The 14241-nt window shown below is 34.4% G+C and overlaps 1 protein-coding gene across 2 annotated transcripts in view; it reads right to left on the bottom strand.

Annotated features, from left to right (window-relative positions):
* vps53 (VPS53, GARP complex subunit) overlaps positions 1 to 12841 on the bottom strand; it is a 32893-nt gene extending 20052 nt beyond the window's left edge. For both annotated transcript variants that reach the window (XM_023351355.1, XM_023351356.1), the window contains exons 1-7: positions 12714 to 12841; positions 12377 to 12457; positions 10832 to 10881; positions 9732 to 9798; positions 3156 to 3242; positions 2455 to 2570; positions 1922 to 2041 (exon numbers count right to left, since the gene is read on the bottom strand). In XM_023351355.1, coding sequence (XP_023207123.1) covers positions 1922 to 2041; positions 2455 to 2570; positions 3156 to 3242; positions 9732 to 9798; positions 10832 to 10881; positions 12377 to 12457; positions 12714 to 12800 — 608 coding nt within the window. In that variant the 5' untranslated portion in view covers positions 12801 to 12841. The remainder of the gene's footprint in view (positions 1 to 1921; positions 2042 to 2454; positions 2571 to 3155; positions 3243 to 9731; positions 9799 to 10831; positions 10882 to 12376; positions 12458 to 12713) is intronic.
* Between the last annotated feature and the right edge of the window lie 1400 nt (positions 12842 to 14241).

Here is a 14241-nt window from a genome sequence, read left to right as displayed (position 1 = left end):
AATAAAACAAGACAAACAAAGTAATAAATATCACATACGAGGCACTTTGAGAAAATACATAAAAAGATGGATTTCAAATCCTGAAACAAATACCAACACGACAACACAGAAAATATAAGAATGTCTAATTTACTGTAATAACATTGATGTACAATGTAATTATAAGAAAACAGCAATTTGCCTTGAGATTGATTTTGGGAAAAAAAATCAACACTGCCTCTCAGGTTTTCAGGTCTCCTGTTTCACAAGAAAGAGCTATAATAAGAAAATATCACCTCAGTTTTAATTTAGGTATTATGAAAAGACACCTTCTAGAAATCCTGATAGATCTCGAATCTGGTAAATATGTCTGGTGAATGCAATTAAAAATCATTAAACTAACCTTAACCTTATTATTTTACAACACAAACATGAAGCCAAAAATGAAAGAAAAAACCTTATCACTAATGAAAATTGAACTTCCATGGTCACAAATTCTATATACATTTAAGAATACATTTGATTAAAAAGTATAAATAACTTATTAGTTAAACAGAACTGTTTTATTCCCGAGCAACACCTTTAAACTTTATAATGGATTCTAAAAGCTATACATTATCACAGGCAGGGTTACTTTGGGCAAAGTGTCAATGTTCCTGGGTAATCTGCTCCAATCCAACACTTGCTGATAAAGTTTAGCTGCAGGAGCTCAAATTGGCAAGAGCTTAACTCAGAACTCAAGGCTTAAAAGTATCCCAAAAAAACCCATGTCATTTATGTCCCATTCATTAAATCAATCATTTACATTCATTTTAAGATAGATGTCAATCACTGCCTGAAAAAGCCTTTTTTGGATTGGATATGTAACCCCATTAGTTTTAGATTTTGACATATACAGTATTTCTTTATTAGTCACACAGGGAATTAAACTTTTACATTTATTTTACCTTCGTTCCATTGTATTTATATTTTCAGTTCCTTCACTGAGAGCAAAGTGAAACAAAAGCCCAATTCCCTGTGTGCACAAACTTTGCGTACAAAGCTGATTCGGATTCAAGTCCTTCCAGATCAGCCCATGTTTGTCAGACTGAGCCAGCCCTGCCTTGATGTTTGTCCCTTACTTATGTTTCCTGTTGTCCACAGCAGAGCTGCAGCTGTTATTTGGTATGAAGACTACCTACCACACCTCAGTCAAAACAGAACAGAAAGTCTTTCTTATGAGTCCACTTCTGATTTGTTTATACAAATCAGAAGTGGTTTTTTTTAAAAACATGATTATGAAACTGGTTAATGTGACCAAAACAGATTCCGTCTTTGGAAAATATTGGTATGGATGGAAAGAGGATAACAAAGACATTTTATGTTTTATGCATGTTTATAGAACTGTTTGTTCAAACCAGACAGCAACGTATTGTTGCAAGTGACTTCAGAGTAAACAAACATCCCCAAGTGGGTAAAAGCCTTACAGAAAAGCACCAGGCATGACATTTGATCTTAAGTACATACAATTTACACTCACATAAATAATCCTATTTATTCAGAGACAGAAACACACCCTGTGAAATGGGTGTCTGTGCTATCTTAAAATAAAAAAAAATGTTGGAATAATGAGGGCCCATTCAGACAGTTTCCTTCCTGTGTTTTCCTACATGCGAAGCACAATGTTTCTATGTGCGTATATCTGCATAAACAGGATGTAATACACAGAGCCCCTCCCCAAACAAAGGAACCACTTTTCAACAGTTCAGAAGAAGAGATGAGGAACATTTTCAGCAGAGAGAGGAAGGGAGGTCACCCTCTGGCTGCTGGAAATGAGCTCCAGAGTTATGCTGATCACCAAATACCCAAGTGTATATGTATACGTGCATTGGTGTGTGTGTGTGTGTGTGTGGTAGGGGTGTGTGTGCGTGTGTGTGAAGGGGGAGGGATATTGCTGTGTTACCTCTCTGAAAGCTGCCTGATCTGAGGTATGCCCATGTATTTTTGGAAGTGTTCAAGCACATTAACCACTCCCTGCAGCAAGTTGGCCACCTCTCCATACTGCCGCTTTCTGGTCATGGCTCTAAAATGAACAAAAAAACATTTTTGTTAATAAACATTTGCTTATATAGTCCATCGCTACATCTTTATTATTAATGCATCAAAAATACTGCAGTGAAAGATCTTTAAATTTAAGAAATAAGGATGTTCCAGGCACTTGTAAGAACAGTGTTTACAGTTTAGTACCAGTTTTCTTGAAACAAGAGGAAAATCTGCAGGATATTCCTATTTTTAAATTAAATGACATATTCTATCACGTAATGGAATGTCTTTCCACTACTTTTGTCTCTATTAAAAAATTTAACTATGAGACTGAGTATTTGTGATAGACTGCTGGATGCAGGAACTCGCATCACATTAATAGCTGGCATTTCCAGATCCATACATGGATAAGAGAGGACTTAGTTTAGGATAAATAAGATAGGGTGCACCCACTCTAAAGAGTCGACACCCCCCGCCAACATGTGCAGGTGGTTGAGGGTGGTTATTGAAGTAGTGAGGTGACGCTTGGCATGATCCAACTGCTTGATGTCCCTCGTTATCTCCTTGACCTGCGCAGTGCAAGACAGAGAATCAAATTTTAGAAAGAAAAGAAGGTCCAATAAGCAAATGTAAACCCCTCCAACACTTTTTGCTAATGACCATGGAAAACCCCTATAATTAATAAGTCACACTCCAGCTAAGCACATACACATAAAGGCTGTTTTGTTGTGGCAAAAATAGCTTACTGCAAAACAAGAATAACAATAAATGAATTCATTTTAAGGCTTTTTACCCATCTGTGCAAGGCGTGCCGATGTTGAAATAGTGCAAAACAAAGCACTTTTGCTTCTAATCGAATGAAAAGGCATACTATGTACAAAGATCTGCATGCCCATTCCACCTACAGCACCTCCAACGCTATTATTCCAGTACTTACCCAACCCACTGACCTTTCTATGAATCTTACTGAGATGAAAGCACACACACCAAGTGATGCTTGTAACAGCAACACAGATGGAAGGTGCATTACTTTAACTTATAAATAACATTATCAACACTGTTCTCCATTCTCAAAGAAATAAAAGCTGCATTTCCCATGTGCCACAGAAAAAACATCCTGAGTGATTCATGTTTTTGTGTTTTGCTGTGCGTACCATTTGTTCCGACTTCTCTGCCTTGTCCTTAATGTCTTTGATTTTGCCAAAGAGTTGCTGGATGGCTATCTGGGCCTCCTCCAAAGCCTGCAGAACACAAACACAGCAACACTAAACACACATTCAGAAGAGCCTGCATTGATTAGTTACTGCACAACAATTATTATAGGCACTTGATGTCGCAAAGTCTTTGAAAATATATATTATGCCACCCACAATTGAGTTTTATGCCTGAAGGCACATTAAACAGTATGGCATAACAACAATAAAAAAAACTTGGAAAGCCTTGAGGTCTAATGCTTGTGGCCACTTTAAAAGATTTATGGAAGTCCAACTCTTTTGAAGCAACGTGTTTTTTGTCCTGTACTTTACCTAAACTGAGTGTATAAACTGTGTAGCAGTTAAGTGCAAATAAATTGCAGGATCTACAAAAAACAACAACAAAAAAAAACACAACAAAGAAAAAACAGGTTGCATGCTGAATTTGCTGACATGAGACATCTGTGTTTCCTCTTAGTTGTTTATCAAAGATGCAGATATAGTCAAATGGATTATCATTAACATTAATGATAATGGAAAAAAGTTGCAGAATTAGGAAACTGACAAATTGCCTACACACTTTTTAGTAGTATAATCTGCCTGTTGTGTCTTTAATTTAAAGTATTTTCATTGACTGAAGTTCTGCTGGTTAAAAGTATCCAGGTGTACAAACGTTAAAAATACTCAGCTTAGTATCTTCTAAAAACAGTGGAAACATTAAATCCATTTCTGTTTCAAATAGAAGCAATTACCTAATGTTGTACAGTTTTTGTTTATAACCCTTGTGTTTTAATTATGGTATAATAATCCAGGTTAATTTGTACACCGATTACATGCCTACATGCTGGCATTTTGTCCCATCTGACTTTCATACAGGATAAATTCAATTGTATAATAACATCTGAACTCTTTTCATTTCTTTTGGGTTTGGATTCCAGTTTGGGCCTGTTAACCTTTTGGAAAATATTACAGATTCTGATTAAAATCAAAATAAACTGATGTTGAGGCGGAAAATATTGTCTGCTGGAGTCAGGTAACCACATCTCCTTACAATAAGCAATGAGCAGAACATAGAACTGGTTCATTGTACCAAAAATTGTGTTCATTGTGAAATTACAGTTTTGTTTTGTTTTTTTGTTAAGATTATTTTACTAGTCTAATACCAACGTAGATTAAATACGTTTTACTGATCAGAATTGTATTAATGGACAAGAAATGCCAGGGTGGGAATCGCAATTTTCAAAATTGTTGGTAAACTAGAAAATTAAATTATATGCATCAAACAGAACTCACTCTTGATGTGTGTTACTGCTTGTAGATGTTAAGAAGAAATATGGGACACACTTAAAACTGTAAACTTTAAGAAGGATTTGTAAATTATTCATTGTGGATGTTTGAGTCAAATCATCAGAAGAATTTGTTTCTTAGTTGATGTCTAAAATTATGCTGCTAATGTCCTTACCAAGTTCCAAAATGAGGGCACCATTCGACATACAATTTGCACACATAATTAACAAGCTGACTAAATATCAAACATTAATAGGTCTTAAGTTGACACAAAGCGCAAAGGCTAAGCTGAGTATAAAGGCTGCCACTATAAAGGCTAAAGAGATCATTAGTGCTTTTTACACTTCATATACCATTAAACAGCTACAGCTGTAAGATGTTTTCAAGTTTCTCCCATTATCTGATGCGACCAGCTGCTCTTTGATGGTCTGAAACAGAGACTCAGCACTGACATGTAATACCAAGGTAATAAGCTTAATTTGGCCCCGTTGCTGTGGCAGCACCACAGAGGCAACTTTCTCTCTTCAGATCCTCTCGACATACACGCACAGAAGGACTGGAAACAGCCAACACCAGCTGTCCGAGGAATTTACCTCTGACAAACAAATGGACAGCAAGCAGGCTTAAACAAACGTAAATATGTCGTATGGTGACAGGAATTGATTAATTATCCTTTTTCGGGTGTCCATAGAGACTTGTGGTCAAAATCAGAATTTTCTGCTCTTAAGTCGTACAAAGCATGGTTTGACCTCTCACACTAAGCTGAAAATCTGTATTCTGTTCAGAATGACTATCAAAATAATCAGTCTTTTAAGGCAGCACAGCAAGTCTGGTTGTAATTAGGCTTTTGGGAAAAGAGAAGCAAAATCTACCTCTGACTTAATACAATTTTCTCTCTTTTTACATTTCACGCCACACTATGGCTGCTGTTGATTAGGGCTGTTATTGTAAAAAATAAAAAATAAAATAAAAATCATTAAAGGTTAAGTGATTGCTGTTTGATCTGAGTACTGGGAGTGTCGAAGTGCCACTGAATCTTTTAAGAGGCTTCCTGGAGGGGATCTTGAGCAAACAAATGGCATACAGAAGAGACCAAAAATGTCCAGCGGTGCAAACTCAGCTGAGTGAATCTGGCCCGCTTCCTAGCACACCTTTCCTCCATTTAGCCCTGAGGAAAGCTCAGAAAATCTCTGCCCATTAGGCGCCTTTCATGCCAGAGATGATATCTGTGTTCACACAGACCAGTGCATCCCTGACATGCAACAAGCTGCACATGTTCCACGGCTCATACAGGCAGTATTGTAAAGTTTAGATAAGATGTAGCACGGCCTCTTTTTTCAAAAACATTTGAACATGCTTAAGATAAACCATGCTCGTCTTGCTGGAAGACCTCAGTGGCGTTGTCTCAGGGAGAGGGCACATTAAAAGGTACTTCTGCATTTTAAGCTAAACACAGCAGTAAATCAGATCAGCCAAACAGCCATTTTAGCAGCTGGAACTTTGCCTGAGCAACACCCTCCACCCTACATGTGTAAACATTACAATGGACAAGAGGATAACTCTGAAAATAACTGAGTTAAAATGGTCTATGCAGGCCAAGTCAGAATAACAAAACAACTGTGTGATTTTTCTTTGCTTTTTTTTTTTTTGACCATCTGTTTTCCTGACAAAATGAATAAAAAATGTATTTTATTACAGTTTGATTTTGTGAAGGACGTTAGATAACGCAAGGCTACACTGGGAGAAACAATAAATTGAACAAATTTTACCCAACGGATGAACCATATATAGAATTAATTTGTTTCTCAAAATAAAAAAGAAATAGAAATTCATAAAATTTGCAGTATTGAGCAATAAAACGATAAAATAATAATAGTACTCTTGAAATTCAATGAGACAAACGAGACATGTGACCAAACAGATGGCATGTGGGCTCACCTTTACTCAAGCATTTTTACAAGATGGTAAGAAGATTGCAAACTGTAGTGTGAACTTGATTTGCATTGTTTTCAGGTTGGACTTTTAATCAGTTCTGGAAAACGGTTTTGTAAATCAATATATTGACAGATAGGAAGTGTTAATCCATTAAAGTTACCAAATACTTATGGGAATTCAGTATTTAGAACTTTGCTACTTAAAAACAAAATCTCATTACTAATTGTTAATGCTTTATTACTTATTTTAATTAGCTTTGCAAACTGAAACAGATATTAAACTGCTCAATACAGAAAAAAAATGTGTTAGATTTTTTTTTTTTGTCCATATTGCCCAGCTTGAGGTTTTTTATGTAGCTGGACAGAACGTAACTGCCCTAAATGCTCACACCTGATGCATGTCTTTAGCGGTTGACGGAGACAGTGAAGCTCATGAAGCGTTGCGGAGATGTTATGCACCGGTAAAACAAAGGTTTGAGGAAATGGGGTTAATCATAAATGGTATCGTCATTGCAACTTTTCGTAATGACAAAAGTCATTGCGAAAATTAAACTGCCATTTGATTGACATCAATTTCAACCAACAGTTTCAGTTCACTTGAAAAGAAATTTACTTACATTGAATCTGTCCCACTGATAACGTATAAATTACGTGAAATCACTACAAAGTCCAGTAAAAGGTTTAACTGGAACACATTTTAAAAGGATTTCTTCAAAACAGAATTCCTGTTTTTATATATATATATATATATATATTTGCAGGTTTTAATATTTAAAGCCTTTTCAACTGAGGGGTAAACACCCATGCAGTCAGAGCAACACCGCTTCATCTGTTAAAAATATATTTTGGATCCAGAGGGGTTGTAGTGGTTTTAATTTATGCCTCACAACATAAATGGCTCAAAATTCTAAATTATTACTTTAACTGGAGGATAAATGTCTGTAAGTAAACCTCAATTATTTAAGGTCTCTAATAGTTTAACATTAAAATATAAGCTGTAGAAGAGTTTAAATTGATAAGACTGAATTATGATGTTGAAAAATAAGTTAAAAAAAAACAAAAAACTTGAAATGCTGAGTTCTCTTCATCCACAAAACTCTATTCTGATCAATTAAAAAGTTCAATATCTTTACTGGAGCCTTATTGCTTATAGCCACACTAATGCAGAGGAAACCAAATGGGGTATAATGAAGCACAAAACTACCTTCTTACCTGGAAAACATCCCTGCTGTTAAAACATGCCTTAAGTTATTCATCATTATTTAATTTTCCATTCCTAATGATTGCCTAACCATCCTGGGTTGAAACTTCAGTGCTTTATACATATTATTATTTAACCCTCAGATGGTTAAATAATTGTACCCTAAAATCAGTGGTGGGCAAACCGCTAATACGCTAATTGCATAGCTAATTTTTCATTTAGTGTGGTAACCTTTTAGCCAACCTAGCTTCCCCTAAATTCATTTTTTAATAAGTTCTTAATTGTTACGTTACTTGGCTGTTTTGCAAACTTTCAGCTGAATGAAGTTTAACATCTGTGTTAAAACTTTGGTTAACTATAAATAACTATTCCAAGTTTTTATTCATGTTGTTGTTTTGAAGTGGGTAAAGACTATTTACACAGCTGTTCTGTTTACTCTCCACATGTTTGTGTTCTCTTTTCCTCAATGACTTTATTTTAAACAAAAAAACAAAGGGGAACAAAATAAAACACTGACAGCAACAAAAAAAAGATAAACATAATTCAATATGTAAGGGCATTATAGAACATTTAATTATAATGACAATTAAATTGGTGCTTGACTCCTGCGTCTCGCCATGAGAAATGTGTGTTTCTTGTTTTGTGTGTCAGCAAAATGCAATAAATGCAAGTAAAATAATCAGTTAATGACTTATATGACTTAGCAAGTAATATTAATGTTAGCACCTTGATATATTTTTTTTGGTTGATCGCTATTTATTTACAAATATTACAGTTAAAACAGTGGGGGAGCATTATGTCTTTGTAAAGAACAATACAAATAAACACACTGTAATTAAGAGAAACAAATGTAAACATTACATTACGCAGCAGGGATAACATAAATGCGAACTAGAACAGCAACTGAAGTCTGATCACTGTGACATTTCCATGCTTTTTCACTCAGTGAGCTTATTAATGTCTGCCTCCCTAAAGGCAAAAAAAAAAAACAAACCTAAAGGGAAAACACTCTCCAGATTTCATTCACTTTCTCTCGCCAGCCAACTTGCTCCTTCCTTTCTTCTAAATAAATGTTACCATCTTAGATTTCAACCTTAATATTTTACTCAGCAAAGTAATGGAGCTCAGTCAACAGCAGAAATGACTAAAATTGCTGATGCTGTTGGTTCTATGCTGCTGCTGTCTCCCCTGCTTGAAATGAGCCTGTTTCCATCCGCTGAAAGAATTTTTCCTCCTGGAAATGTTGAAATGGCTCTGTGGGGTTGGAAAAACAAACTAAGATTATTGTATGTGACTGGCTAATGTTATTGGTCTGGATGGAGACTTTAGAGGGTTTCCGCTGCTAAACGGTAGCTGACTGTGAAAAACGGGCCACCGTGCTGGGCTCCCCAAAGACAATGTACACCTAACATTAACCAGTCAGAACATGCGATAATAATGAGGCTGGTGTTAGTTTCCCTCTAAGCCTTGATTAAATCAGCTTGAGCTCCTCTTTAACACCATGCCCTGGCAATCAGAGAGATAAACACAAACATGTGAAGAATGTGAGGATCTACACATGAGAATCTATTTCCCAGACATGCTTTCCATGAAGAGGCAGACTGAGCTGTGGGAATTATGGATCTGAGTCATGTTGTCCTTTTCCATAGAAGCAATATGGGAGAGAAGAAAGTAACAAAGGAGTGGCTTTTTTTTCTTCTTCTTTCGGTTACATCACAGCCACCATTCTAACAGTAAGGAAACAATATTAGTTGAAACATGCCAATTAATGCCTGGATCTGATATATGTTTATGTTATTAATCTCTAGTCTTTGCCAAGAGTGTAAAATGAAATTCAAATGGTATTTTTTTTCATATAAATCTAAAATAATTGCTCTATAATCATAGATTCCTGCTTTTATGTGTGTAACAATTTTCATGTGTGTTGCAGATGTTCTGTCCATGTATATGATATCTACAGCCCAATGGGGTTTACCTGGTTACCTGGACACCAGTGTCTTCATGGAACCATTTTCTGACAATTCAATGTTTATTGTGGTGACAAACAAAAATAAAACATGAGCTATGGATCTTGTATTTTTTCAATGTCAATGCAGGACCTACAGTTCAGCTTACCTGTCTGCCATCCTGTCCCACGTTGGTCTGACCTCTCACTACTGTCCTGATATCATCGTCAAGACGCCTGTTAAATGTAGAGCAAAAAATTAGGTAAATGACACTGAGTAATCAATCTGCAAGTATGAACTAGATATGCATTAGAGTATAAACTAGATTGGAGATTGCCTGATCTACATTAAAACAATCAACTCTTCAAGATCAGTGAACAAACCATACATGAAAGCTATCGGGTAGCGCTGACAATAATTCTTCTCAGAGCAGAAGTTGTTCCTGGGGAGAAATAACTTAGTTTTTTCCCCAGTATCAGCGAAGTGGGTAAAAATAAAATCAAAAAAGTGTGTAAGAAGCTTCTAGAAAAGAAGCATGGAGGCATGTCAACTATGACAACAGTAGAAAACAAGAAGCTTTAAGTATTGCAGAATTAGACTTAAGAGTCAAATTCTGTTGCCTATGGCACATAACGGATGAGGAAATGTTGGCAGCCGTTTGAAAATATCACAGTCAAGGTAAAGGCCAACTTACTCGAAAGGAAATAGACACACCAGTTAGTGTAAGTAATGCCAACACTGTTAATTTGAGGATACAAAAGAAAGTGTAAAATATGACTTGTGTAATCATTTTGTCAATAAACAGTGAAATCCTGTTCAATTCCAGGGCTGTGCAACACTTTCTATCTGATGCACACAAAGAGTGATGTCACTAAATATAACAATTTACTATTCAATCGCAGTGATGCTCCTGTATACATATCCATAGATGAATTCAAGAAGAAACAATTTAAGCAATAACAAGAATCAGAGATTATTTTTCTTAAACATTTCAATAGGACTCCACTGTTCTGGAATGATCTTGTAGAAACATGCGAACAAAATTAAAAAGAAGGTCAGTGAGGTACAATACTTTCTTATAAATGAGTAAATGATCGTTTTTACTTTATCCAATACCTGAAGGATTTTACTGCATTTGAAGACTTTAATTGTTGCTTTATTGTACTACGAACATTTTATGGTCAAGAAAGTACCATTTTACTGTACACAGAAAGTAGATTAAAAAAATATTGCTATTTATAGTTCCTAAAGAGTTAACATAAAACTTACCTTATCTTCAGGCGAATTTTATTTACAACATCATCGATATTCGCCAAAGACTAATGGGGATAAACAAAGACAGGATGTCATAAAAACATGAAATAATCACCCACTCACTGTAAGAGCATCGTGTTTCACTTCATTATTTATTATTGGCAGAAAAGTTTTTCTTCAGTATTTCCACTATCAATTTTCAATGATTACTTCATCTTGAAAAAAATGCTTTCTTTGATTAATCTCTTACAATAATATTAAAATGAGCAAATTACTTTGCATTACATTTTAGAAATTTTTGTAGTCTGCACTTAATATGTAAGTGGACAGTTAAAATGCACACACTAAATGTATATTTAAGCTACAGTATATAAACATGAAACATAAGACGACTAAGATGAAAGGTAAATTCAACAATTTGGAAAAGCAATCATTTGAACACTTTTTCAGATATATGTAAATGTATATTTTTCACTTATATAGAACTAAACACACATCAACTTAATGTAGTTGCTGTAGTGCCATCAATTAATATACCTTATTTAAAAGTAAATACAAATAAAGTAATAATAAAAAAAGAAATATAGGATTACACTGACCCCTGATGGAGGCGGACTATACATGCGCATTAATTATGTTATAAAAACATAATTAGGCCAATTATCTAATAATTCTTCAAATCTGGCAAAAAAAGAAGAAGAAGCTATATTGCTTAATCAACAACAGAAAGGCTGATTGATAAATTTGTGTTATACCAAGATAATACAAATAAGTAAACACTTTGATCATTTATTCAATTCCTTTATGAGTACTTGTAAGTTCTGAGGAGAGATTCAGTCCCAGTGGGTATCGACAATTTGTGCTTTATGAATCACTATAATTCCACATGTATGTTAACTTTACATTAGCGGCGGTACTCTGTTTATTTATTTAGTTCCTAATATCTGTGCAACAGTGGGATTACTATAGTTTTAAGGACATATTTGCCACATCTGACAATGTCTTTTTCTAAAGTTTCATCAAGCTCCTCCAAACATTATTCAATCTGTGTCAACAACATATAAACAAAAACATAAAAATACTAAAGAAACAGACTGTTTTGTCTATTTTAAACTAAGTTAATAAACATTACATGTGTATAACTTGACTTACAAATACAACTTTGCAGTTTTTTTTGCTAACTTTTGGCTTTATGTTCTCTCACTGTGTTTTCTCTTTAAAGAAGCAATAACTGTTCAATTTGGCAAAGCTGTTGCTGCCAATAACTCCATATTGTCATTTTATAGATGATACACTTGTGTGATCTGATAAACCAATCCACGCTTCAGTCTTACTTACACGTTACACTTGCATATGTGACCTCTAAACTTTTACTGCGCCGACAATTTTTGCTTTCATTTCCATATTTCGAGCCATATAAAATAATATATATATATATTTAACCACATATTACAAATTTCAAGATGTTTGTTATTTATCAAAACAATGACTACATTTCTTAAGGATTATTATTCATGTACCATTTCGTTTCAGTGTCGACTTGGAACAAAATGACAGTACCTGTTCGGTGGGGAAGAGTGTGTTGATGTACTCCACAGCATTGAAGTCTGCTCTGTCCAGAGGGTCCTGGCTGGGGAAAACCTTGTAAAGACAAACGGTATTTAGTTAACTAACTAAACTAAAAGTCTACATGTGCACATTGCCTTTCATTTTCAGATTTAAATTCTAAATAGTTAATTCTAACCAGCTATATTTCGATGTAATTTTATTTTTGGCAGCAAAACCCTACTATACACTAAACCCGAAGGGTGCGTTAGCCTGCTAACAGATGAATCTACATTATATCAACAGCGGGAATAAAGTGTTTTCTGTTCGATTAACGGGACCAAATGGCTACCTGTTCAATGGCTAGTTGCACCTCCGGAGTTAGATGCAAAATTGCCTCTAAATCTTCGGTAAATTCAAATTCTTCTTCCTCCATCATTGTCAAAACAAAACTAAGCTATCCGGCTTAGCACTTCCTGGGTTGCGTGATGACGAAGCACCTTGCCACGGTGACGTAAGTGTGGCGTTTCGAGACGGTCGAAAAACAGAACAGTATTGCCATTATTCAATAAACTAATTATATAATAATTTTTTATATTTGTCCTTAGTTATAAAAAACTGAAAACAAACACGGAGATAATTTATTAAATGTCGAATAATCTAATTATGCTGCTAATGAAATATATTTATTAAAAACATAAATATATTACTATTTCATGGTTGCATGCTGAGTTTATTACAGCCTTTTATCTGTCAGCCTGATTAAAATCAGTCAGCTGCAGAGTGGTAGATATAATTAATGTGAAGTTGATTTGCTGTGCAGATTAACTAAGATGACAAGCAGATCATTTAGCAATGACGAAATAACTAAACAAAGGGGAAAATATTTATTCAAACATAAAGGAAAATTTAAGTTATGAATTAATGTATTCAAATACAATTAAATAATTTTGAATACAGTTCTTTATTAAATGCATTTATTGAACATTTTTTATTCTTCTTTTTGATGGTAGAAGTCTGTTAAGTGTGTTGTTGTCAGGATTATAGATTGCCAGATTACAACTGATACAGATTACAACTAAAAACCGAACATTAGAATGCATTTTGTATAACCCAGTTATAGTTATTATAATAGAAAATATTATTCCTTTTCCAAAATTAAAACGTCCAAATATTAGCTGAATTGTTTTTGGAACTTCAAGGACTTCCTTCGTATATTGTCATAAACAACTCAACTGTCAGCAAATTCAGATCATCCAGTTTGCATTATTTACAGGCTGGTCAGGAATTCTTGTAAAAAAAAAATCTTATTTAAGTTAACTAAACCTATGATTACAAAATTTTTCTTTACAATGAACATATTACAACAAGGTTTATTGAGATAAAAAGGAACATTTATGGATTTTTTTAGAGTAGCTAGGTGCAATTCTGTTACAACATGATGATGTGCAAAAAGATTAAAAATCAAGCTTATTTGATCATTTATCAAATAGTAGACAGATTACTTTCACAATAATATTTAAAACATATTTAGTTACTATTAGTGACACATGCTTGTGATTATTTTTTCATGAACATAAAACCAGACTCAAAACTTTCTCAAGGATTGACACTGAATACATGTTGAAATATAATCAAGAAATAATAAATTCTCTTTGAATATCCTAAAAATAGCAGTAATATTAAATGTGTACAATTTCATTGTTGTTACCTTCAGAAATACAAAGTTTGGTTCAAACTGGAAGGCAAAACCTAAATTCATATTATATTAACAGTAACCATTTAATGAGTAGCGTATGGCTAATTCCTTGTTTAAGGAAGAAACTCTTCTGGGACAAAAGCTCACTCAACCAAAGAAGCAATTTCATGCATTGTAGTAA

This window comes from Xiphophorus maculatus, chromosome 18 (genome assembly GCF_002775205.1).
Source record: "Xiphophorus maculatus strain JP 163 A chromosome 18, X_maculatus-5.0-male, whole genome shotgun sequence".
In the NCBI taxonomy this organism is placed as follows: Eukaryota; Metazoa; Chordata; class Actinopteri; order Cyprinodontiformes; family Poeciliidae; genus Xiphophorus; species Xiphophorus maculatus.
This window is presented reverse-complemented; position numbering and strand designations above follow the sequence as displayed.